The sequence below is a fragment of the Sus scrofa genome, chromosome 5 (genome assembly GCF_000003025.6).
Source record: "Sus scrofa isolate TJ Tabasco breed Duroc chromosome 5, Sscrofa11.1, whole genome shotgun sequence".
Classification (NCBI taxonomy): Eukaryota; Metazoa; Chordata; class Mammalia; order Artiodactyla; family Suidae; genus Sus; species Sus scrofa.
This window is the reverse complement of record NC_010447.5, coordinates 36,454,045-36,481,479: the sequence shown is the minus strand read 5'-3', so window position 1 is coordinate 36,481,479 and position 27,435 is coordinate 36,454,045. Positions and strand designations below refer to the sequence as shown.

At 36.4% G+C, this 27,435-nt stretch overlaps 1 protein-coding gene across 1 annotated transcript in view; it reads right to left on the bottom strand.

Moving 5' to 3' along the window:
• Positions 1-27,435, bottom strand: part of TRHDE (thyrotropin releasing hormone degrading enzyme) — a 396,326-nt gene that overhangs the window by 181,729 nt on the left and 187,162 nt on the right. Inside the window, exons 4-5 of the mRNA XM_021092004.1 lie at positions 11,169-11,323; positions 8,009-8,122 (exon numbers count right to left, since the gene is read on the bottom strand). Of these exons, the coding sequence (XP_020947663.1) occupies positions 8,009-8,122; positions 11,169-11,323 (269 nt within the window). The remainder of the gene's footprint in view (positions 1-8,008; positions 8,123-11,168; positions 11,324-27,435) is intronic.

Sequence of the window (27,435 nt, the reverse complement as noted above, 5' to 3'; positions counted from 1 at the left end):
TTAAACCACAAATGTGTAAATTTGTGAACCACAGATGTGTAGATCCACAGATGTTATTTAGCACAGATATGAAAAACTTATTATTACCAACGGGAACAGGTGGCAGCGGGAGGGATGGACTGGGGGTTTAGGATTGGCATATGCACACTGAGGTATATAGAATGATTGGTCATTGGGGACCTGCTGTATAGTACAGAGAACTCTACCCTATATTCTGCAATAACCTATGAGGGAAAAGAATCTGAAAGAGAATGGATGTGTGTATAACCGAATCACTTTGTTGTACAGCAGAAATTGTCACAACCTTGTAAATCAACTACACTTCAATAAAACTTGAAAAATGAAAACAAACACACAAACAGTGCTTTACCCCAAATTGTCTTTTGGTTTCATGGCTGAGAAGAGCTACCTAAGCAGTGGCCTACATGGTAGTCTAGCCATTACTATGTCCTCAGATTCTTCAGAAAAAGAACAAAGATGTGTAGCTCATGACTTACTCCATTTCACAGTGAATTAACATACACAAAGTGTTTAAAGGTACAAAGTAAATCCTACATAAGTCTTTATTATTGCAAGTGTTACTGGAGTAATTGAGGTAAAATCTTCATTAACCTCAAATATCTTACTGCTCTTTGTTTTCTCTTGACAGAAAGCTCTTTTACACTTTTTGACTCATAATCCTTGAACTCACTACTTTCATTTGTCATATCCTTGTCTGGTAACATCTGAAGAGTGTTAGAGTAACCTTGATGAAAAGGAAAAAAAAAAAAGTCCCATAAAGTGTTATGGACTGAAACAGTCACTCCTTACTTAGAAATGAGTTGTGTTCTAATGTCTTTTAAAACATATAGCTGCCTGGTTAAGGATGATTAATAATTAGAATAGTAAAGAATTTTTCTCGGGTTGCCCTCTTAGTCGCCAGCTTTCCTTTTTGGTTGTGTTCATGCTACAGATTTTGCAGAACAAAATTTTTAACATAGCTAGGGAAATACTGAATAATACCAGGTGTTGAACAATTCCTATATCATAGGAAGATAAATGTTTTTACCAGATGTGGTAAAAGGGACACATGAAACTGATATCATCTGCTATTGCAAATAATAAGTATTTGAGAACAATGCTAACAGAACATTTCATCATTTTGGTATAAATTTTTGGCATCACTAATATCTTTGTTTATTAAGTGCCATCTGACCATTTTTAGCAAATTTGATTATTTTGCTTACAAAGCACTCTTACCTAAAAGGGGAATGAATGGGTTAATTTTTTTCTTGCATTATTTCTAGGTATTTCCCTGCATTATTGTTTGGCTCCATGTTCAGTAAAAGTTTCCTTCTTAGAAAGTGTCTAATCTTGTCCATTTATTGTTTTTGCTTTGTTTTTGAAATTCCTGAAGAAATGTAGAAAGACCTTGATACCATGCAAACCTGAATACAGTCTGTGGAAGAAATAGTTTATTCCAAAGGGAATGCTCATTTATATTTTATCTCTAAGTTTAAAATATACAAAACCTGAAACACTTAGCATCTTTCTGAACATAAATGGCTTTTTTTAAAAAATCATCCCTTAAGAACATACATGAAATTTCAATTTGCAGCTTTGTTTTAAATTTTAAAAATTCATAGAATAAAAAAAAAATTAGGTAATGTGACTAAGAAAACTTCCAGATATCTACCTGAACATATAGACATATATGTGAATACATGTGAATACAAATGAATTATGTTCACTTTTTCGTCCCTTTCTAAATATGTCTTAGTTAATAAAAAGCTGGTTTTCCACGTGAAGCAATAAGTGAAGCAGATTTACATTTTCTGAGACTTAATACACCTTGATCACATATCTTGATAACAAGCTTTTCAAATTTTTCATTTCTCAATCAACTGTAAAGCCAAAGTCTTGATTCTTATAAAGAATTAAAAGTGTAAACAAAAGTATGAATGCATTATCTATACCACATATTGTCCTTAAAAATGTATTTGTGCCACAAAATTTTTTAAGTCAGTTAATGTATGTCAACAATGAGCAACTGGTTGGCCTTATTCTTTCTGATACATGTCCTTAACAGGGCAAGCAGCACATCAGTAAAATCGTTTGTAAAAAGCACAGAATTTAGTCCCAATGTAAGAAAATGTTAACACAATTAGTTATTGTATTAGCCTTAGTGAGAGTTATTTTAACATGTTAGTATCACAGATACAGTTCCTGTTTTCGTTGTTTTTCTTTGCTAGAAATTCTTGGTCTCTCTCCAGTCACCCATTAGTTGGCACCCAAGTCCCTGGCCTGCTTTTTAACATTGACATCCTTTGGGGATATCCCTATTTGTATATTCTGAGGGTTACTCTCATTCGCAGTGCATTGGGACTATGCACCACAGAACTCCTTCTACATTTACTCAGAACTCAGACATGAATTCTACGAGCCCCTCTCCTCTGATGGCACCAGCTACTGTTCTCTTTGCAGATCTTACTTCTTCTGGGGCCTTTCTTTGTGTTTGTTATAGACCTGTTGTCCACCAATGCCCAAAGCAACCCATGACATAAAGGGCTATAGCTCCCTGGATCCTCTCAAATGAAAAAAAAAAAAAAAAAAAAAAAAGAAAGAAGGAAAGAAAGAAAGAAAGAAAAAAAGCTTTTCTCTTATTTGAGAAATGAAAGTTGATGTTTTCAGCACAAAGAGAAATTACTTGCAGAGGGAAGAGTAAAGAGAAAGCACAAAGAAGACTGACCCCTCAAGAGACCCAAGCGGGCACTCCTACTTTTCTTCTAGTCTTTCACCATAAATGTCACTTTTAAGCTCCTGAGAAGAATCAAAAATACCACAGACCCTTGAGACTACCCATAAGAAGCCTTTACATTCTTCATATTCAATGTGTGTCAGTCATTTAAGAATAAAATATCATTGACCAGTCAAAAAACAATTGGATCACCTTCTAATTTACTGACTTCTCAGGAGTAGACTATCATATGTTGATTTTTTTTATTATCATAGACAAAATACAAGTCTATGGAAAAATCATGTATTTAATTATTTATTTATTTGATATTCAATATTTAGAAGGTAAGATTCTAAAATAAATATTTAATGCCCAAATGGCCTATCTCTGACACCATAGTTCTCCAGGACAAATATATTTTGATATTGATGAATCATAGGCAATAGCACCAAAGTACAAGGTACCAACAACTATTGCTGAAATGTATTTTAACTAACTTTGTTCTTTTTAATTACTCAACGAATTTTATTACATTTATAGTTGTACAATGATCATCACAACCCAATTTTATATCATTCCTATCCCAAATTCCCAGCCCATCCCTCTACTCCCCAACCTGTCTCCTTTGGAAACCATACATTTTTGAAGTCTGTGAGTATCTGTTATGCAAAGAAGTTCATTGTGCCTTTTTTTTTTTTATAACTTTGTTTTTTTGTTTGTTTTTGCTTTTTAGGGCCTCACCCAGAGCATATGGAAGTTCTCAGGCTAGGGCTGAATCAGCTGTCAGCCTATGCCACAGCCACCGCAACATAGGATCCAAGCCACATCTGCGATGTACACCACAGCTCAAGGCAACACCAGAAACCCAACCCACGGAGTGAGACCAGGGATTGAACCTGCATCCTCATGGATACTAGCTGGATTTGTTTCCACTGCTCCACAACGGCTAACTAACTTTGAAGAGCAGATGAAAGCACGTTTCCCTACAGACATTAAATCAAGGATAGACTTAAGAAATGGACAGCTAAACAAGTAAAATATTAACCAAGACAAATTTTTTTCTAATTTTCCATTTTCCCCTCTCAGAATAGTAGAGTGTTTATTACTGCTTAGAAAAATTAAGCAGTACATCTTTACATTTAAACTGGAAAAAAAAAGAACTTAATAAACAATAGATCTAATTCAGTTCACCAATGATTTTCTCAACTTCTTTTCTGAATAAAAGTAATCTAAGAAGTGAAGATAATTTTATTCCAATGCCTATTAAGTTTAGTAGGCAATTTTCATTGGAGCACATTAAAATGATACTGAGTCTAATGGCAGAATTCATTTTAACTATTTTAGTCCTGTCCATGACAAAAACAATTGAGAACATTTATTAAGGTTTTGGGCAATACACTTTGAGATATCCTAAGTATTTAGCGTAATGAACTTTAGTTGCATGATTCTCTATTAATAGTTATCTTTGTCCCCAGGTATGTGTCCTCATAAAAATTTAGGAAGAATTTCCAGTCCACAGACTTTATCAGTGTATAAAGTTATTGCTGTATGAAGCTCCTTAGCATCCCAAATTATTTAATAAAAGAACATGCACTCGTATTTAATAATTCTCATTACAGCAAGCACATACTTACAAGGCTACATTCAGGAAACTAAAGGATATACCTACCATATAAACACAAATTATAGAGGAAAACCTGTGCAATGTTCACAAAGGATATGATTTTGCCTGCTTCAGGCTAGGTTTGTAACATAAGGAGGTCTTCATGGTAGCATTTTACTATTCATCCTTTTCCAGTTTTAAAACTCTCTTAGACTTTTTCAAACTAAAATAATGTAGAATAGTTGAATAGTAACCATGCTGCAAGAGTCTTTTTTTGTTCTCCCTTTGGAAGAGACACAGTAAGATTTAATATGACTGCCATCAGGCTTAGAGGGTTAAGGATCCAGCATTGTCACTGCTGCGGCTCAGTTTGCTGCTATGGCATAGGTTTAATCCCTAGGCCATGAACTTCCACAAGCTGAGGGCACAGCCAAAAAGGAAAATAAATTATATGACCACCATTAATAGCATACTGTAACCTAATTCATCCAATAATGTTGTCATTAACAACCAATACTGATAAAATAATGTCAAGCAAGAGAACGACTCTACTCACCCAATGAAATCTAACCTCAGGCCTGAGCTAAAGAAGCTGCTTCTAGTAATCTTGACACTTTTGTTTAATGAATGAAAGATGGTTTAAGACTTATGTTCCTAGAGAAGAGTTCACATTGCCAATATAGATAAGCACTGATTCGATGAGACTGAATCTAGATACAAAGATTATAAAGGGAGTTCCTGTTGTGGCTCAGTGGTAACAAACCCAACTAGTATCCATGAGGATGCAGGCCTCGCTTAGTGGGTTAAGTATCTCAGTTGCAGTGAGTTGTGGTGTAGGTCACAGATGCAGCTTGGGTCCTGCATTGTTGTGGCTGTGGCACTGGCCAGCAGCTGCAGCTCTGATTCGACCCCTAGCCTGGGAACCTCCAAATGTCACAAGTACAGCCCTAAAAAGAAAAAAAAAAATTACAGAGAGTTTTTGGTAATCAATACATAATTGTTATAAATATAGGGTGTCAAACAGATTCCTAGGGTTGGAAATATGAGGGTATCTGTACATAAATCACTACCCCTTTCTAATAGAGCATTTACTATTTTCTGCTTGTGTAGTGATTCCTACATTTCAAAGACCTCCCAAGTTATTTTATCTTCATAAAAATTATGTGTGCTTCCTATGTCTGTACAATTGCCCTATTTCTCAAAAGATGAGAATGAGTTACAGAAGTGATATGCTTTTCTTGGAATCTGAATTTCTTCTTTCCAATCCATTCCCCTGATGGTATATCATACTACCTGTAAGGGCCCATATCTGTAAAATGTAAACTTGATGAGTTTGTTGGGTAACAAAACTTCATCGCAGTGTTTATTCCGTGTAGTGTTCTTTATGTAAAAACTGATTATTTCATTATCAGAAACTGGCTGTAAACACATACACATACATACAAACACCCCAAGATTTTACTAGCAGTTAAGCAGGCTACATAATGCTAGCCTAGATTAGAACAAGAGCTTCCTTTACAACACAGCATAAATTCTGGGCTTCTTTATTGCTGTTCCATCTACAGTAGAGGCTAGTAATCTCCCTAGCAAACCAAAATTGTATTTCAAAACTTGAGCCTTGGTGTCTAAAAATAATAAAAGCGCCGTTTTTGAGATTAGAGACAAAAGAGGTCAGTTTCCTGAATTTCTTTACTTCTGACACATGCCTGACTTCTGGTTTTTCTAATTTAGGCTAAATTGTAGTGAAGCCCAAGCCGTGAGCTCCTAGGTAAGCTTTTGTGCATATCACAGGAGTATGAGTTACTGCTGACACAGCCATCACTCTTATTCTTTCTAGTATTTCTTCCACTCTTTTGCTGATGCCATTATGAAAAATAGTGCTGACATAGCCTTAAAGTCATTTAATATCCTTTCTTATTTATGTGTGGCTAACCTAGTCTGAAAATTTTGTTTGCAAAAAAAGATATTAATGACTCATGGAGGAGCATTTGTTTAGAGTTTCTTCTTATAGATTTAATAAATTTAGTATATTGAGACACTCTACAGACTAAATTGAAAAAGTTATTAAAAAGCAAAAGCGGCCAATGATCAAAAAGTATTTATAATCCTTAAAATCTGAACATAAAGAGACATAACGATAAAGCCTGTTTTCACTATTGCCTGATTAATTGTGATGGAGTTTAGTCTTTCATTTCTTATTTAATCCATCATTAATTCCCTTTTTTATCACAAAATATGGATTTATATCTTACCATCCCCAAGGTTTTTCTATTTTCAGGGCATGGTCTATATTCTATTAAGAATACAGTATTAAAGTCTCAGATGTGTAATCTAAGATGTATTTTTATAATGACGAATGAAAAGAATTTTGTCCTAGATAGCTGAATGAACAACAAAAAAAGCTTACCTATATGAATAACATGCCATTTGTAATACTAACATTTTTAACAATAAAATATAATAGAATTATAAATCAGTAATAATACATAGCATAATGAAAATTAAATGAAAATGTTACACAAATATTACTTTAAAGTAAACTAAAAATCAAAATATATTTTATATATGTTTCAATATCCTCAAACATTTCATTTTAAAAATCTATTTGTTTAAAAATACCGTAAATAATTAATATTGCATGGTTCTGATTTTTTTTTACATTCTTTAAAGGCATTTTAATTAATTTTAATGCCATAATAAACAGTTCAAGTAAGATTTTAAAAATTATATTATATATAATACCTACCTAGATACCTAAGGCTAAATAAAATTTATTCATACATTTGTGCAAATGAACCATGTTGCCTTTATAAAATATAAACAAAACTGGACAATTCAGACATAACAACATGATATTAAAATTGTAGCATTTCCTCCAAGATATGTAAGATCACAGCAGGAGTTGGCTGAATTTATGGTAGATAAGTTGTATCATGACTTAACAGACATCATCAAATTACACCATGGTTTAAATACTTTTTCAAATCATGCTTGCAATCATGATGGATAATTAGATAATCCCATATTATGAATAATTTAAATATCAAAAAAGAGTGGTGTAAAATAAATATACATTATCACCCATGCTATATCACAAGTGAAATCTGAGCTTCTAGAAGTTGATAAATGTTAGTACTTTGCAACTTTTACATAATACCACTTAAAATAAATTTAAAATTCAAGTTCTAAAACAACATATACCTTGGGTTCTATTTAATAATAACATAGTCACTTACTGATTAGTGGAAGCTTCTATAAAATGAAAAACCTGCATTTAATGACATAGAAATCACATCCTCCCTCCCACTTTTTCTGCTAGGATGTTCTAGGACATCAGTACTAAAGGTACACAAATTTCTACTTCAGGTTTGGATGCACAGGTATGGGTGTAACATGCACAAGTCCTTATAAAGTTAGTGAAATTTTACTAAGTCCTTTAATCCTAAAGGAAAAAAAAAAACAATAATGCATCAAAATTTTTAGCTTATTTTTGAGGTCATCACAATGAAAAGTATTGTTCTCAAAAATATTGTTCAATAAAAATATTGTTCTCTCTATACTGAACTACCCTATACACTTAAAATATTACTTATTATTTTCAATCATGTCCGATGATAATACAAGCCCAGTGTAACACATGATCAACCTTTCACTGAAAGTGCCAAGCAATCCAAGAGAAGTGCACTTACCATGTTCCAGCCAGGGTAGAGGTAGTCTGTACCAACAAACTCAAAGTAGTGAGCAAAACCCTCCTTCAGCCACACATCTTCCCACCACACAGGAGTCACGAGGTCACCAAACCACTGCCATAAGAAAATGAATGGGCATCAGATAAAGTCAAAACTATCCTAGAACTATTTTCTCTAAAATTACATGTATTCATCTAGAATCGTCATAACTGGAATTCACTCAACTGATTTCATGAATTTATAATATATAAATCAAGACTATTGATTTATTCAACTACTTGGGTAACACTACTTTTTTATAATTGCCTTCAGGGAAGAACAAAAGTGAAATGATCAAGGAACATAAGAAGAGTATTTAACCTGAAGAAAGGATCAGGAAGAAACAAAAAACAAAAAACAAACTGAGGACAGCTTTCTTCAAGTATTTGAAGACCTAATAGGTAGAAGAGGAAAAGGCTTGAGTTTTGGGGCCTACAGAGGGACAGATCAGGACTAAGGGATGGAAATTAAGGTTGATAGATAGATCTGCTAAAAATGCAGGAGACCCTAAAACAGACCGAAATGGGCAATGACGGGAATGACTGCTTCGAAAGGTAGTGAGGGCATCACAGGAAGTACTGAGGCATTGCCTTCTAGGGGCAGCTGCAATTCCAGAAGACATCTGCTGATTGAAGGAACAAAGGGTCTTTAAGATGCTCCACACGTGATTCTCCATGATTCCATAATAATGAGGGATGAACAAAAAAAAAATCTCTCAGATCCCGTCAGGAAAAATAATATTGTAACTTTAAATTGGTGTTTCGATTAGATCATAATGTATGACTCCGAAATCCTTGCTTAGTTCAGCAAAAGCTTAAAGGAATTCTTTTTTTTCCCATTGAAAAACAAACAAACAAACATTACATGCTAGGAACAATCCTAAAGATTTGGGATTCAATAAGGAAAAGTCAGGCAATGTTCCTTCTCAGGCAGCTGACACTTTATTGTGGGGGCAGGAATGATGAGGTGAGATAGAAAATAAAAAATAAATAAGCAAATGAACAATACAAGTTCAGATCCTATTAAAGTGTGATAGGAATCGAGAAGGGGTTGCTTTAGACTGCAAAATGGTAAAGGTTCTCTCTAAGCAGGTGACATTTGAGCTCAGACTTTAATGATAAGAAGGAGCCAGGAAAAAGCCTTAGGCAAGAGGATTCCAGGCATATGTAAGTAACCCTTAGTGCAAAGACTCTAAGTGGGAGTGAGTTATTTAAGAAACAAAGAAAAGGCGGACAAGGATTAGATTATGAACAGCTTTGGAAGCCAGAGTGAAGCACTTGGTGGCTGAGGATTTCAATATTAATAACAAAGTATCACTCATGCAATAGGATTTCTAATTGAAATACAAATAAGTGATAACTCTGAATGTGCTGATGATGACAAAATAAACAATACTGAAAATATTTTTAAATTCTTGATCAGAAAGGAGCATTTCTTTCCCCTTAAATTGAAAGCCTATCTTAAGAATTGTGACAATAGGCAGTTCCCACTGTGGCTCAGACCATTAAGAAAAGGGGGCATTATTGCCTGTCGTGGCCCAGCAAAAAAGAATCTGACTAGTATTCATGAGGATGTGGGTTCAATCCCTGGCCCCACTCAGTAGGTTAAGGACCTGGCATTGCTGCGGCTGTGATATAGGTCAGCAGCTACAGCTCAGATCTGACCCCCTAGCCCAGGAACTTCCATATGCCATGGGTGTGGCACTAAAAAGACCCCCCCCCAAAAAAAAAGTGACAATAAATAAATGAGGGGAGGCAGTAATGTAGACAATAATGGAGCAATGACAGTGGAAATGATTATGTGCTGCTCCCAGCTTCTGGTTCATTTTCTCATAGTAAGTAACCTAGTACCACAAAGCTAGAACAAGAAAGTAACTGGGAGTCTGAAAATGAATGAAATCAAGTTCAGGGAACAATGATTATCAGTGTGCTCTTATTTCAATAGAACTTTACATGTAACTCGTTTCCAGGAACATTCAAAAAGGAAACTGCTTTTGTGTCAAAGAACTGTATGCTTAGCTAAAAACCATTTTTGGCCCAACAGAGCAGCCCTGGTTATCTCTGCAGTGGATTCCCCTTAAGTCTCTGAAGCCAGAAACACATGCCCAACCCGGCCAGCATGACAGATACAAACATTTTACAGGTTCACTGCAAAAGGCTGACATTTAGGTAAATGGTTCCATGGCCTGGAACAATTCATCATTAAGTCCCTATTCATGTATTAGCATTTAGCTGTTCAGCTTTCTTCACTGACGGTTTCCATCTCACTCTTTCCTAAGGTTTTCTACCTTTTTAAAAAGATTTTGGGTTTATAACAAATTGAAGGCATGTAGTATCAGACAGAGATTTCCGGTGTCATCACTTAAAAACACCAGAAATTCATAGTTTCCGGTAACCAGGACAAGGACTGCTTGTTATTAGCGTGAACATTTATTTTCAGTAACTTTTTTCACTAGAGTCAAGGTTCAAATAAGCATTGTGAAATCTCTGTGATACCTTTCCCTCTGTGTAAAGAAGTGCATAAAATCAAGATGAAATTAATTTTATCTTCACTTCGTGACAAAGCTGGCTAATTTACATATGAATTTCTAAACATGCCAAGACAAAAAACTATCAATCATTTGAGAACAAAGAGTTTGTGGCTGAGTTAGTGAAAGACTTCCTAAATATCTATGTGATGGGAGAAGGGGAATAACAAATTGATTTCAGCAAAAGCAAATTTTGACATGTACACAAAACTCAGCTGCATCTTACAGCAATGCAATAAATCATTGCCATCACTGCACTTACCATATATACACACCAATAATCACAAGAAAATAAAGCAAGGCTGACAAAGAATAGTGAGTGGGTAGGGTCTCCAAAGAGGCTGCTGGGTGGCAGTGCCATCTCACTCCTCAACTAAACTGAATGACAGTTGCTTATTCAATAGGATCCGTGTGTTTGCTTTCGTTTGTGCTGTCATCTGAGAAAAATGACGTATCTTCCAGACAGAACTACATGGTCCTCTGTATAGAATTAAACTTAACTGGGAGGATAATAACTTCACTCCTAAGTATCTGAAATCATTCTACAGTCTTGATAATTTGCAATTATACTTACACCTGATCTTTTTCTCATACCTGGTGACATATCTCATGAACAATGACCATGGTGACATCCAGCAAATAAGAAATAGATGAAACACTGGGATCCAGGAGTATTCTTTGTTCCACAAAAATACTTAGTCCCCAGTTCTCCATAGCAGCATACGGATGCTTAGGCACAGCTAAAAGATCTAGAAATAGAATAAAACAATTCCAAAGGCTTTAACAAACATATCAGACTCTAAATTCATATCCTACAAAAAGTCCAGAAATCCTAATTAGAAGGAATACTTGCTCTTTCTTTATAATTTTTTTTGAAATTAAACTACCTGCCATTTGTACATGACAGCAGATATATAGGCTATCACCATAAAGGCTGGCCATATCCATCCATCACAGTTCATTTTCAGACCCAGTGCTGTAGGAGGTTGGAAGTACCAGCACCATTATTGATGGACCTACCCTAATAAGTTGCAGAAAGTCAAGGAAACCAAATGCAGCAAGAATCTACAGGGTCAAAAGGCATTGTGCCTTAAATGAAAATATATTCAGCTCAATGCTGTGAATACTCTACTCTTGTTTTTACCTCTATATTGCTCAAAAAGAAAACATTGCACATCTAGTTTAAAAATGTAACATATTTTTAATTGCTTAATTCTAATTTATTTTTTTAGTGCTGTTAAAAATAGAATGTTACATGTATATACAGGTCATATAGAGAAAAGTATAATCGTAGATGTAGTGGCAAAAGGACTCTCAGGGGAACCTGCAGACTTTGGTTCTGGTCCTGCCTCCACCATTAACTAGACATATGGGGGCTTGGGATTGGCACATGCACACTGTGGTGTATGGAATGGCTGGTCAACAGGGACTAGCTGTGTAGCACAGGGAACTCAATATCCTGTGCTGATCTATATGGGAAAAGAATCAGGAAAAAAAAATATGTGTGTACATGTATAACTGAATCACTTTGTTACACAGCAGAAATCATCACAACATTATAAATTAACTATACTCTATACTTCAGTAAAACTTTTTTAAAAACTAGATATATGACATCAGTAAATCACTTAATTTCTGAAAAAACACAATTCCCTCACCTATAAAATATGGTTATTGGACTTCATTATTTATAAAATCCTTTCAAGCTCCAAAAATCTATGATTAGATGATTCTAAGATTTGTTCTTATTTTCAAAGTTTGTGGAGGTATTATCAACTCTTGTTTAAGGTGACACAATAAATTCATGCTTTGATGTATTCCCTCCGCTCGAAACACAGAGCAATGATAAATAAAATATTAAAAGAAAAAAACTAAAAGTCATCTTCAGGCTTGGAAATAAACTCTCCATGGACCAGAAGTGGTGCATACATGCAAAGTAGTGATTGCACAAGCAGTCACAAGCCTGCTGGGGTCTGGCTCCAGGAACAGGCAATGGCATCTGGGAACTGGCTCCCAAAGGATCCCCCGGAGCCAAAGGGACCTAAGCCAAGCCGATGGCATGTAGCCAGGAGCTGAGGTAGGGCATGTGTGCTCATAAGAAGGGCTGAAAATAGCTGGTGCTCAATACTTCTTGGGAAAGCTAGCAAGCAGCAATGTAAAAATTCGAACCCAGGCAACGTGGCTCCACTTCCACATATAACCCTTGGAGTAACTCCCTAGGATGCTAAGAAAAAAAGGTATAAGAATGGTTGCTGTAGTATTGTTTGTAAGAGTGAGCAGAGAAAACTACATGCCTTTTACTAAGATAGAGAACAAACTGTGACATAGTTCTAAAAAGGTAATTTTATTATGTTATGTAATTGAAACACCTAACAAATAGACATACTTCTACTTAAGATTTTACCTGGAGACCTTCCCTAAATATGAAGAAACTAGGCAACAGAACAACAATGTGGATACTCTGTCAACTCAGCAGATGGCAGTAGCAGGTCTGGTGTCACTTACTTGTAGGAACATGTGAATTTAGGAATACTTTTTCAGAACCAAACCTGTCCAAAACTTCTGTTTGCTGGAGTTCTCCAAGAGCCAAGAGTAGTTAGGTTCCCAAGATTAAGTGAGCAAATCAGGCCGTACACTGGGATATGGATTGACTCAAATAGCCCAGTGAGAAGACTCTAGACCTGGGCCAGACACAGAGTCTAGGATTTTGGAACAAAGAGGAAGGTATACTATAGGCAGTCATCAGACAGCAAAGGCCTGAGTAGCAGCGTAAGCAGGTGTGGTAAGGGGGCAGCTAAAGCTTGGTGCCAAAGATCTCAGACAGTGGTGCCCTAAGCAGGCAGCTGGTGACAGGATGGTTTTGAGGTCTGAGGGCAGAGAAGTCAGAACCTGAGTAAGAAAGCTGTACTTCAACCAGACAGGGGCTCTAGCAAATGAAGCCATATTCAGATAAAGGGACTGAGAACATTAAAATACAGAGGGATGAGTAACAGGAGGCAGCTTCTCAGACACTCACAGGCTTTATAATAGACACAGAGAATCATGTCTAGGCCTGGGAAAAGGGAAAAAAAGAGAAAATTTAAGAAATTAGATTATGTCACTACACACATAATAACCTTCTATCAAAGTACTAAAGAAACTTGGACTTTGTTCTAACAACTCTGGAGAGATATTTTAACTGTGCCTCTCTGCTCTGCACCTTCATCTCATAGATAGTTTAACATTTTAAGAGTGCCTGCAAGAAGCATATATCCACATAAAGACTTGTACACAAATGTTCATAAAAGGTTTATTTCCAATACCCCCAAACTGGACATCAATCTAATGTCCACTAATACATGAATGGCTAGCGTGATGTACAGCCATACAACATTATTTAGCAGTAAAAAGAAATACATGCAACAAACATGGGTGGACCCCAGAATAGTTATCATTAGTAAAAAGGAAGAAAAAAATACATATGCTGTATGATTCATGCCGTTTATATAAAAATCTTAGAAAATGCATACTAGTCTATAGAGTCAAAAAGCAAATCAGTAGTCACTTAGGGACACGGAGAGAAGGGATTAAAAATAGCCAACAGGAAACTTTTGAGGGTGATGAATAGGCTCATTATGGTGATGATTTCATGGGTGTGTACATATCTTAAAACATCAAATTGTACACTTTAAATATGTGCAGCATACTGCATGTCACTGTATCTCAATGAAGCTGTTAAAAATATATCTCTTTGGTAAGTGAAATATTCTTTTGCTTAACTTTGAAAATAATAAAATTTATTCACATTGAGTTAAATTATTTTAATTTTTTCAAAATAATTTCTCATGAGGCTATGTCCATTAAAATGTGCAACCACAACTCTTCGATGTGCCGAAAATAAAAGTAAGAAAACTCAAATGCTTCAGAATCCAATTTACTCAGAAATTCAAAGAAAATCCTGGATAAAATTATGCATAGGAATCTGCTTCCAATTAATGACTATGGTCCTAAAAACCATAGGCAGATAGCAAATATTCATACAAGACTAGTGAATGTGATTATATAAATTACCATTAAAAATCTTTCTCTACTTGTTCCCTTCAATGCATTATAGTTTGCCTTCTACCTTTAACACTATGTTCATACAGCTCTTGCTAAGTAAGATCACAAAATCTCATGGAGACCTCTCAGGTCTTATTTTTTTGATATTGCTGAGAGTTATCATACCATTAATTGGACTCTGTAATCATCACATTCATATTTCTCCTCTCCTTCTCAGATTAGCCTCTCTTCCTGTTGTTTTTGTTGTGTTTTGTGTTTTTAGTTCCTTTTCACCCTCTGACTTGTGAAAACCAAAGTTCTAGGATTTCCATCTGTGTGTGTGTGATTTTTTAACTGATTCTACAGGTTTTCTTTGAGTGTTCTCACCCACTCCAATGTCATCTGTCACTACCCACATGCCCAGATAGCTACAGAAGAAAATATCTAAGCACCTTAGTAGTAGACTCTGTAACTGATGGCTGGCCCCCCCTCCAACAATGTGCTATTCCTTCTAGAATAATCCCCTCCCCTTTAATCTAGCTTAAACCTTAAGAAAGCTTGGCAGCTTCCTCTTTTGGACCCTGGGGAGAATCAGTCACCATGAAAAATGTCCCACTACCCTGACAACACCATGCTAAGAAATTTTCAAAGAACCACCAAATGGGGTCTAATAATAACTCCAGTCTCCAGCATTAGTGACTGTGTTCTGATGCATAACTTTATGGAGGTTAATGTATTCTGCATTATTAAACAACCACTAGTAAAACCAGTGTGCAATATCAATCCTCTCTTTTCTGCCACAGTCAGATTCTGAGCCCACAGATCATCAGAGTTGTCATCCAGAATAAGATGCATTGGCCCTAGCTCTGGGCTTATCCAAATCCTGGCATCCTCCAGCTCAGATACGTTCTGCCACAATATCAAGCTCACACACCATGCTCTAAGAGTGACAGGTATAGAGGAAATACCATTTGAAGCACGACCGCAGAGACTTGTCAACTGTCCTGCCCTCTCCTGACACTTTCCCTTTTGCCTAAACCAGACTCCCTAGAGGCCTGGCATTCAGCAATATTTCTTCAACTGCCAATCCCTGCCTTCCATTGTCCACACCTAAACCTGTCAGTTCATTTTGAATTTGCCATCCCTTTGTTTATCTAAATAATTTGAAGCTAGTAAGAGAGTCCCTTCTAAGATCAGAATCCTCAAAGCCCCAGACTTCAGTCTTGAGCCTGGAAAAGCATAGGAAGTCCTGGAAGACAAGAAGGTGAACTACAAGGAAAGAAATATTACCCCAGACAACTTAAGAGCACCACCTCTGCAGCCAACCCCTCCAAACCTAAGCAGAAAACAGACCTGCTGCCAATCCCCAACTATGATCACTGGGGTGTTTCCCTCACACACTGGTCCCCAGTTGGTGTGAGATTTTCTCCTCAGAAAATCTAAAGAGCCATACATTAATCCTAGAAGTTTTGGTCTCACAACAGGAAAAAAATCTGTAAGTTTGTTTTTTTTTTTTTTTCATGGGATAACTAATCTTTCTTGTTTTCCCTCCACATGTGGTATATTTCATTCATTCATTCACAAAGTTTGTTGAGTCCTTAAGTCACTTAGTGTAAATTTTTAATTCCCAAAGTAAGACTCTTCCATTTTTGGAATTATTGATTACATAACCCATTTATATTGTGTGCTAAATTGCTTTGCTGTGTGCTATTTTATTGTTTTAGGAAAATAAAAAATAAAACCTGTTCTTTTTGTTTGTCTTATTTTAAAACAAACAAACCAGCAAACAGAAAAACGACCTATGCTATTACGACACATATCAGTCAAAAAAGACACTGACAATGACCTGGCTCTCATGAAACTCACATTCCAGCTTCAGATGTTGGGGAGGGCAAGTGGATGGGGTAGGAAGTAAAAAAAAAAAATACTTAACTAAATAAATAATATGAGATTGCTATTGTGACTATGATGAAAATAATAGAGGAAATATTAAAGAATACTAGGATTAGGGGAGATACTTTAGATTGAGTGGCCAAGAAAAGTCTTTAGGGAAATAGCACCTAAGCTGAAACACCAACCCCTTTGAACTTTTCACTCTAGGAAGGTCGGATATTTTTTATTTCAGTTGCTGCATTTCCGGTACCCAGTGCAGTGCCAAGCAGATGGTTGAGGTGTCAATAATTTATTACAAAATAAGTGAGCAGTTTCCCTTCTGATAACAAGTCATGCTGATAACAGCTTACGACTAGTTTTCACCTGATGTTACAAACCAAATATACACATAACCATCACCAATTCCCATCCAAGAAAGAGCATTAAGTGTGGAAGTTCCGGTCGTCACTTCCATGGGTTTACTCTTTGCCGTGAGAAGTGCTCTTCCATGACTTTTAACTTCTCCACAAAGTATCACCCAGATGCACTACCTCCAGGATAACAGACACAGTCTGGACATTGTTCTGGTTCTTCCACCCCAAATACATTCTGCCCTCAAATCCCCAGGCTTCTGACCTAACTCTTCTTCTGCATGCTTCACCCTTTAAATTTCACCCTCATACTGTCTTCCATGATGTATCCCAGCAGCATCTCAGTCACAATCCAAGCTATCGTTGCAGCTTTGCTGCCCAGACCTTCTTGGCAGAGGGGAATAGACATAACAGTTAAAACTTGGCACTTCAGTGTCCACTCTGTTTAGGATCCAAACCCAGGTCCAACACTTACTGGCTGTAGAACATCAAATAAATCGTTCAAGTTCTCTCTGTTTCCATCTTCTCATTGATAAAGGAGGAATATTAATAGCATCCTCCTTGCAGGTTGTTGTGAAGATTAAATGAGATGGTCCATGCAGAGCACTTAGTGCCAAACATAAAACATGATAAAATCAGTGTCATCCCTGGTATCTTTCCAGTTCATCTCCATCTTCAGGAATTGGATGTGTGACAGGACTTAGCTTAAGGGAGAAAGAATCTTCCTTGTCTTTGAACAAACATAAAGTTTTGGCTAATGTGTTACATTACACATTCTGATGTTTGAATTGAAAATTCTGTTTATGATGTAAAGCGATATAGGACCTACCTAAAAATAAACCAAGAAAAAGTCATAAGATATTCCCATTTTATTATTTAAGGGCTCTAAATAAGTATAGCAGGTTAAAAAAAAAAAAGTTGTACTTTGATTATGCCATGACTGGCACTTGAAGATACTTATTTACATACGCATTTCATGCTAAAGTATAAAAATAAAACTCTGTGCTCTGACAACCATATGTGACTAGTATAAATATTAACTTAATTTGAAATAGTAAAGTTAATAAAATAAAATTCATAAAAGTTATCAATTACTCTTATTTATAAAATAAGAATCAACTTTTTCCTTCCTTTCTAGGGCATATTCAGAGTTTTGGGGGTGCTTTTTTTTTTTTTTTAAACTCACAAACAGATTAGGTTCTGAATGGCTGTTTTTAAAATTCATTTGACAAAGAGGAGTTTAAGATTTTCTATCCCTGGATATATTTCTGCCAAATTTAAGAATGAATCAGTCCTTCAAAGCTTTAAAACAAAACACACTTTCTCCTGATAGACTTTCTATGTGGGCATTTTTCCATCAAAAAAGACTAGTTTCAGCTACAGGTTTTAGCCCACAACAGAATTTTTCATCAGTATCACTTGTATTCACTAGCTTAGCATCTGAGTTCTCAGACTCCTGAATTAGCATTAGGCCATTATACACAATGTTTTCGCTGATCCTCCTGCCACACACTCAAAAGATTTTTTCTTTTCATTTCTGCAATCACTTTTCCTCGACACTTACTGATTACTGTCAACTGCAAAGAGGAACACTTTTCATGTTTTGTCTAATTCCCTTTTTCTCTGAAAAAGAGTTTTTATGCCAAAGGACTTATCCCACATTCACAAGGAACGTTTGCCATGTTCTCACCCATTTAATTTTTAAAATTAGCTCTACTTTCATTTTGCATCTTCTTTCAACACTTTCAAAACTCATGGTCTTTAATGGACATGTTTAGGCCTAAACATCAAAAACACACTAAATGATTCCTAGTCTCATCATCTAGGGACAGGCCAAATTGACTAATGCCTGTCATATAACAAAGATTTGCTGCTATCTAAGAGGATGCAGGTTGTAAGTAAAGGTTCTATTCTATGAAGGTTTCATTTATTATGTAATTTGTTCCTAAAATACTTATTTATTACACAGGCCAGACTGATCTGGACAATGGATATATAAACCTTGAGCAATAAAGACACAGTCCTGTTAAACACTCATGGGACTTAAAAACCAATGGGAATACAAACAATTTTAAAAGTATATATACTATAGATGCAGTGAAGGAAACTGCAGTGTAGTGTGTAGCCAGTGTGAGGACATGATGTAAAGGAGGCAGCACAGAACAGATTAAGAATATGGGCTAGGAAGCCATGAAGCCTCCATTCAAAACTCAATCCCATTACTTAGCGGGCTTGTTACTTAATGTTTCTGCCCCTCACTTTCTTTACTTGTAAAACAAGGATGATCATAATTGGAATGATCTCACAGGGTTACTGCAAGGGTTATTGTTGGACCACAACTCTTGAGCATCTTTCACATTTCTGTATGTCTACGAGCACAGATACTGTTTCATGTTCTAGACTATCTTTTTAAGGATATTTTTACAGCAAAAAGAGAGATCGTTTCCTCTCCAAAGCAAAAGACAGGAGAACATATAATAATTTATTTTTAAAAATTACATTCCCTGGGCCCAGCGTTCCTCACCAATTAAATAATCCATTGCATACACAGGTATCACCTGGACTTCTTTGCATTGCTCTTGGGAATGGGGCCCAGGGAGCAAGCAAAAAAAAAAAAAAAAAAGTTGCTGATAGTCTGGCTATTGTTATAGCTAGTGCAGCAAAGTTTTATTGCCTCTAATTCCGGAGTTTCATGTCTTCTTCCAACCTTTATGAAATAATGGCAGGCTGACTTGTCAAGCTTGCAAACGTGGTAAGATAAAAATCTCAGAGTCTTCATGGTTCTTGACAACTATGTGAGTTTAATACCCGTGAGGTGCTTAGAACAGTACCTAGCAAGTGGTAGGTTCTCAACAGCTGTTAGCTTTTGTGGTAGACAGAAAAAATGTCCTCCAAGGATGTCCCTGTCCTCATTCCCAGAACCTATGAATATATTAGATTACTCAGCAAAAAAGAATTAAGGACACAAATGGAATTAAGGTTGCTAATCAGCTGACCTTAGAATGGGAGCATATCCTAGATGATCTAGTGAATGCAACAGAATCACAAAGGTCCTGAAAAGGCAGAAGGGCTGGGGTCAGAATGAGGGACTGTAAGAAAGGCTCTGGAGGCCATCACTGGCCTTGAAATAGAAGGAGGTCACAAGCCAAGGAATGGGGGGGAGGGAGGACTTCTGGAAATTAGAATCGAAAAGAAAATTCACAGAGATTCTCCCCTAAATAAAAGTCTTTAGTGAGAACAGTATCAAACTGCCAACCTACAGAATTGTAAGATAACAAATTGGTGCTGCTGTAAGCCACTAAGTCTGTGGTAATTTGTTACAGTCTCCATAAGAAACTAATAGACTCTCATCATCATATTACCTCTATCACTATTACTATATTGATAAATGTATTATTCTGCTATAATATTACTATATTATATTAGGGTAATATATTACTATAACAATGTTACTATGTTATTATCACTATTACCATATAAAAGAGGTCCCAAATCTTAACATAAGAAATGGGAAAGGCTTCCTGGAGAAAGTCCATTATGAGATCTGTTGAGTGAACATGAGTCAGCTGGAGGGAAAGTATATTTCAGGCTATGGGTACGTGTGAACAAGTGAGAGAGACCACAGGACTTTCAGTTAACAAAAACTGCATCAACTGAAGCATATAGTGACAAATCTTGTTTGGGACATGCTGAACCTCTGGAACATCCAAATAGAGATATTTAGGAAGAGGCTGAATATAGAGGCCTGATGTGTTGGGGGAGGTTTGGGCTGCAGAGGCAGATTTAAGAAGTAATAGAACAGATGATGACATGCTGAGCACAGAAAAGGGGCAAGATGCCGGAGCAGTACTGAGATTTAAGAAACAGGCTGGGGCGGGGGGGGATGGAGAAAAGAACACTAGCAGGCACTGTCCTCAGAGGTGGAGGGTTGCCAGGAAATGTGACATCATATCATTCTAGAGTAGTGACCCACCCAACAGGGAGACAAGAGTGGACAGCATCTCTGAGTATCTTAGGCATATTTATAAAACACAGATATTATACACTCAAATTGTTAAAAAAAAATTAATGCTTTCAGGAGTTCCCGTCATGGCTCAGTGGTTAACAAACCTGACTAGCATCCACGAAGATATGGGTTCGATCTCTGGCCTTGCTCAGTGGCTTAAGGATCCAGCATTGCCATGAGCTGTGGTGCAGATTGCAGACACAGCTCGGATCCCGAGTTGCTGTGGCTGTGGTGTGGGCCAGCAGCTGTAGCTCTGATTTGACACCTAGGCTGGGAACCTCCGTATGACATGGTTGTGGCCCTAAAAAGAAAAAAGCCCCCCCAGCCAAAAAAAAAATTGTTTTTAAAGAATACTAACTTAGCTTCCAATATCATTTTCAACAGATTTTCAAAATGAATTATGAAACCTTTTACACAGACATAACACAAAATCTGTATGTGTTGGCATCATCACCTGAAGGGGGAAAGAAACAGTACTCTCTTAGGGCTCTCAGTAACCAGCCAATTAGTGAGTGAGTTGCTGAAGTGGGCCCATCCCACAGCCTAGAACTCAGAAGTCTTTTTTGTTTCAAAAGTCTGAGGTAGCTGGGAATCATTTTCCAGGTTTGGATAGCTCTTTGCCACTCTTTAATTGACAGATTCTGATTTCCAGCAGAAGAGAGTATAAAAATAGTACTATTTATAAATGAGCATTCTTAACTCTTGAAATTTGGAGTTGTCAGTAAAATGCATTCTCAAATTCATATGTACTTTAGACAGTCTAAGTACAGTGTGCTTAATCCTAAAAGAAATTATATATGTAAGTTTGGGACAGTGGAAACAAAGATTCATTGTGCCTTAAGGCCTATTTCTCTTAGCATACACTGTACTAGTAATACACACATTACTCAATAAAAAAAAAAAGTTGCATACATAGAATTCAAAGGAACCAATGTTGGATGCTTAACTTAAAACTGTCTAGGCATTATTTTCAAGCAAAAATTCAGGTACTGGTCAAAGCCCCTGAGTTGCCAGGAGGGTGGGGTGGAGGGAAATCACTGAAGCCCAATAGTTGATTTTTTAAAATCACTTCTTATTGTACAAGGTATTATCTGATATTAACTGGCATCTAAACAATGGATGAATTTTCAGAGAGCTAGTAGTATAAACAGGAGATTCCAAAATTTACTCTGAATTTTAAAGGTTCCTAAGGGAAAACTCTGATGGTATTTAGGGTAATGAAGGCAGGGAGAAAAAGGAAGAAAACAGAGTTTAAAAATAGCACTATTATAGAAACAGAAAACACAGTGACACTGTTACTTGACTAAATTTTATATTAATTCAAAGCTAATTTGTCTTTAAGGGAACTAAAATAAAACCATATCAATTTAGCCCTTGGCATATTACTAAAAGACTTTACCTTTGTATAATCTGAGCCCATAGATTTACCATTTGAAAGAGCATCAAGTCACTCAATGCCATGAAGAAAAATGAACGTCATGTCCCATTCAGGCTGAATTATGTATCAGATGGGAGGTACTGATCAAAATATGAACCATGTCTTTCATTACTGAAAGTACCTGATGCTTTGTTATAAATATCTTCTGAGAGTATAAAGAAATCACCTTTCCAAATTTTTCTACAGAAGAGTTTCTGAGAGCTTCTATTTAATGGGTCTTTAAAAAAAAAAAAAAAACCCATTAGTAGAGCTCCAAATATTCCCTAGTTCAATTTACATTAGATCGAGAAATGAAATACAGGAAGAACTCATAATGAGCCAGAGATTGAACTGAGTCCTTTACTTCTCCAAGCTCCACGATCTAGTGTGTATCACTAAGTTATGCTCCTAAAGTATATTTTATAGGAAGGAAAATATTTTGTACTCCTGGTGGGGAAATGCTGAGAAGAGGGTTTTTTGGTTTTTGCACCCATCATAAAAATGTTGCTCCTAATGTAAATATACAAGGAACTGACTTGATGGAAAATTGCCAGAAGCCATTTTCCTAACACTACAGTTAACAGAGCATGAGGACTCTGTGGCTCAACACAACATGTAACTGATCACCATACACTTGAAGCAGGGAGGTAAGGAAGAAAATGGTAACCCTTCTCTTTATTTCTGTTTCTTCCTACCCTCCTAAAACACTATGCACATTTTGTACTTACGTCTTGGGACCTGCCTGCATCAGTATTAAAATGGAAGCCAGCATTCTGCAGAGTGCTGCACGAAAATGTACAGGTCTAAGGCTCCTCAGTGCAATTATGTAGGTATATGTATGTGTAACAGATATGTGTATTCATGTGTGTATATGTATATATGTGCAATTATTTATTATATGTGTATATTATATAAATATACATACCAAGTGTACAGAAGTGTATACACCATGTAATATTATACATGTGTACACACTATATATAAATATAAATATATATGCACACACACCTATTTGAATGAATGGGTAATAAGTAGGATCATGGTTTCCATTAACCATGATTATAAATACAGAGAACCAGAAGAGGGAGAATGAAGAAGGGGAAGGGTAGAGAGTAAAAGGAAGAGAAAAAGGAAAATATTTTTAAATCGCAAATAGAACACACTATTTTCATAATGCTAACCTCAAAAAGTCCATATTTGCTAGCAATGGAAAATGATACAAAAGTTCCTTTCCATTGATAGCATACACTTCTTTAAATCCTTCCAGCAGCTAAAACTCAGACTGCCTAGCTTCAGAGTCCAGGTTCTTAATCTCTACTCTATGCTGTTCTATTCTTATACTGATGGAAATAGGACTCAATTAAAGGCCAAACAATAAATCAAAAATAATAGGGATTAGCACCCAAAGCTTTGAAATGCTAAAAAGACTATGCCTACTCTAGTCATGTGCTTTCATTGCTGATGGTGCAGTCTGAACAAAAGTCTATTGTTTTAAAAAGCTTTTTGAAGAAAAACAAAACAAAACAAAAAAAACAATAGAGGCAGCATGTCTGCAGTGCTGGGGGAAAAAAATGTTGACATTTCCAATCCCATGAACTTTTGCTAATATCTAGAAAGACATAAACATTTCTTTACAGATTACATTATGGACTACCAGTGATGCTTTCCAGAAATGTTTAATCCCCTCTTACAGAAGTATGTAGGCAAGACTCTGAGTAAACTTGCTCTCAATTCCTTTGCTTAATTGCCAATATAGTTAAAATATACTTAGATCTCTATTTTAAACATAATTTATTGTCAGCTGAGAGCCAGCATCCCTTAGTATGGCATATTATCTGGTGTTAATGAAAAACATCAAAACCTGCTCTCCCATACGCAAACACCCTATAACAGGAACAAATGAATTTTAAGCCTTTGAGAAAAGGGGAAACTTGGGATTAGATACAGACTATGCTCTGCTGACATTCTCAAATTAAGAAAATATATATATGGCAAGGTACTGACTGATACAATATACAAATGTTTTATTTCTACTCTGGCTGAACATACCAGCAGGTGGTAAAGCGGCATTTCAAGACAGTCACTTTCCCTTAAGCCCAAAGGCAAAGGATACACTCTATTTGCAGAGTTAGCTTAAATCATTCTGGTGCTTCTTTTATACATATATATACTCTCAAAAACTAAAAATAAAAAAAAGTTCCTTCATCTCCAAAGGCAAACAAAACGACTAGCTGATAATATGCCTCTTTTTCTCTGTCTTTTTTTTTTTTCTTTTCTAAGTTGTGTTCTATAAGGCAGTGGTTCAAATTATTAGGCTAAACTGCAATAATGCCAGAATTCAGAACACAGTACGTAATGGGCACAACTTTTAAAAATAGTTCTAAAATAGTCAAATGAATTAGGTATTAGTATCTGGTTTTTCAGATAAATTTTAACTGGAACACTACCACCCTAAGTTTATAGAATCTAATGAAAACATGTTAGCTGCTACACTAACATCAGATACTAAACTGAACCAATGCTTATTTGACAAATGATTGATTACTCAGTAGGTTTTGCATTTGAGGGAAATCTGTTTCATCACGAATTTCTAGTGGACTTAATTGTTAGACTAAATAGAGCCCCAGTGCTAACCCAAACGACATCACTTACACAAATTATAAAAAAGTCACCTCTTCCTTAAGGCACTGTTCTGCCTTCTTCCAGAAAACATTCGTAATAAATCTACAAATCTATGATGGCTACAAACATGAACAGTGCCCTTCTAGAGTTGTGTAATGCAAAACCTAATCTATTAAATTGTGTCAACAGAATTAACAAGAAATGTTTCCTGATCCATAGAGCTTAGACATCTAATGCACTCTGCAAGGAGAGTGAGACAGGCTTTCAAAATAACAAGTCCACTTGAGAAGAGATGATTTATGAAACACTGTGGTTGGGGGAAAAAAAAAAAAACTTTGCTCTACCCTTCTTGGTTCTTCTGGATTATCTAAGAATTAAATTGTGAGACACATTAATAGGAGAAAATCAAATTTAACTTCTTACATACATACAGGGGTTCCATAAGAATATGGGGCCAAAGACAAGTTAGGCCAAAAGAGAAATGAAGGTTATATATCACCTGGGAGAAGGAGAAGAGGGTGGGAGTTTGGGAACTTCAAAGGGAAAGAAGGCAATTTACACAAAAATAAAAAAGAGCAAATGTTTGATAAATAAATGTTTGCTGGGACACATAGAGGCAATGGGACCCAGGGAGGACTTCGATCAAACAAGCCTTGCTAAGTTTCCTCCAGTCTACCACACCCAGTTCATATTATACTTTAGCTACCTATGGTGATGGTTCTTCTTCTGGACCAGGCCTTTTATCTAAATTCTTCTAGGCAGTTAAGAGGAGGAGGCAAAAGCTCTTCCTGAGCCTTTTGTTTCTTAAAAACAAACAGCCCCAAATAATCCTCAAGCTAAAGAGACCCATTTTGGGGTGACAAAGTTTTGTTCCCCTGCAACACCACATTGATTAAAAGACTCAGTGGTCATTAAGAAATGATGGGAAATAGCTGTTTTGCTTTACAGAGAGTATAGCAAAAAAACAAACGGACTTAAGTTAAAAGCGTTGGTTATGTATTCTTTTTTCTGACAAGAGAGCTTTTGAACATCCAGGTACTGTGCCGAGAAAGTCTCTCTACTTAGCCTAGTTCTCAGCTCTGTTGTACGTTAGAATCCTTTCAGGAGCTCTGGAATACTGTGCCTCAACCCAGACCAAGTCAGCACAAATCTCTAGGGGTTGTGCTCAAGCATCAATCTTTTTGGAAGGTTCCCCAAATTACCTCTCATGTCCAGCCAGGTTTTAAAACCTCCAACACAGATGATTTTACCCTGTTCCTGCCTAAGATAAACTGGAATGGTGGTTCTCAAATTTGAGTGTACATTAGAATCACGAGGAGGGCTTCAATAAACAGACTGCTAGGCACAATTTCCAGAGTTCATGATGTGGTTGCTGAAAACAATGTTCAGTATACCAAAAATATTTAAGTAATATAGAGATATTAGATAATTATTATTTCAAAGAAAAAGTAAGTAGCGCCTCAAACAATATTTGGCATCTTAAATGACATACAAAAACAGATGAAAGACAGAATTTTGGCGTTCCCATCATGGTGCAGAGGAAACAAATCTGAGTGGGAACCTTGAGGTTGTGGGTTTGATCCCTGGCCTCACTCAGTGGGGTAAGGATCTGGCGTTTACATGAGCTGTGGTGTAGGCTGCAGACGTGGCTCAGATCCCACATTGCTGTGGCTGTGGCATAGGCCAGTGTCTACAGCTCCGATTAGACCCCTAGCCTGGGAACCTCCATATGCAGCGGGTGTGACCCTAAAAAGACAAAAAAGAAAAGAAAGAAAACCAGAATTTTACAGCCCTATCAAAATAAGGGAATCTGTAGTTGAAGCTGCCAAAACTGCATTTTAAGGACCATTTGCCTAGAACCTTACTACTCAAAATGCTGTCCTGGGATGGCAACTTTGACATAACTGGGAGCCTGTTAGAAATGCAGAATCTCAGCTTCCGCCTACTATTAAATTGATATCTGAATTTTAGTAAGATTCCCAAGTGATTCATATAGAAATTAAAATTTGAGATGCACTGGTCTAGAGCACAGACCAATTAAAAACTTTACTGGGATAAGAAGGAATTTGGGGATGACATAGGGTAGGGACATGTGACTTATGAGAGAGCTCATATTCTAAAAATTTCAGCTCTAACCAATCAGTGCTCACGTGGGCATGCAGACTCACTGTTAGTAGATATTCTAATTTTGTAAAAAGGTTAGTAATCTGGGGTTTTATGTGAAATTCTCTCAACTGTAAAATATTAGCGATTCCCTCAAAGGTTTTATAACACCTTTAAGACCAAATAAAATATGTCTGTGGGCCACATTTGGCCCATAGCTTGCCCATATGTGACCTCTGATCTAGAATGAGTCAATCATAAATTGAATTAGAGTTTGAAATAAATCACTGGAAATCCCCTAAGAACTCTTCCTTTAAAAGCTTAAGATAAATGATATATTTGGCAACAGTTAATTATTTTCCATAGGGCATACTTCTGCCTGACACAGACCTGGTAAAGCAACAGAAATAAATGTTAGACAGGGCAGCTTTGAAATATGGTATGGAAGAA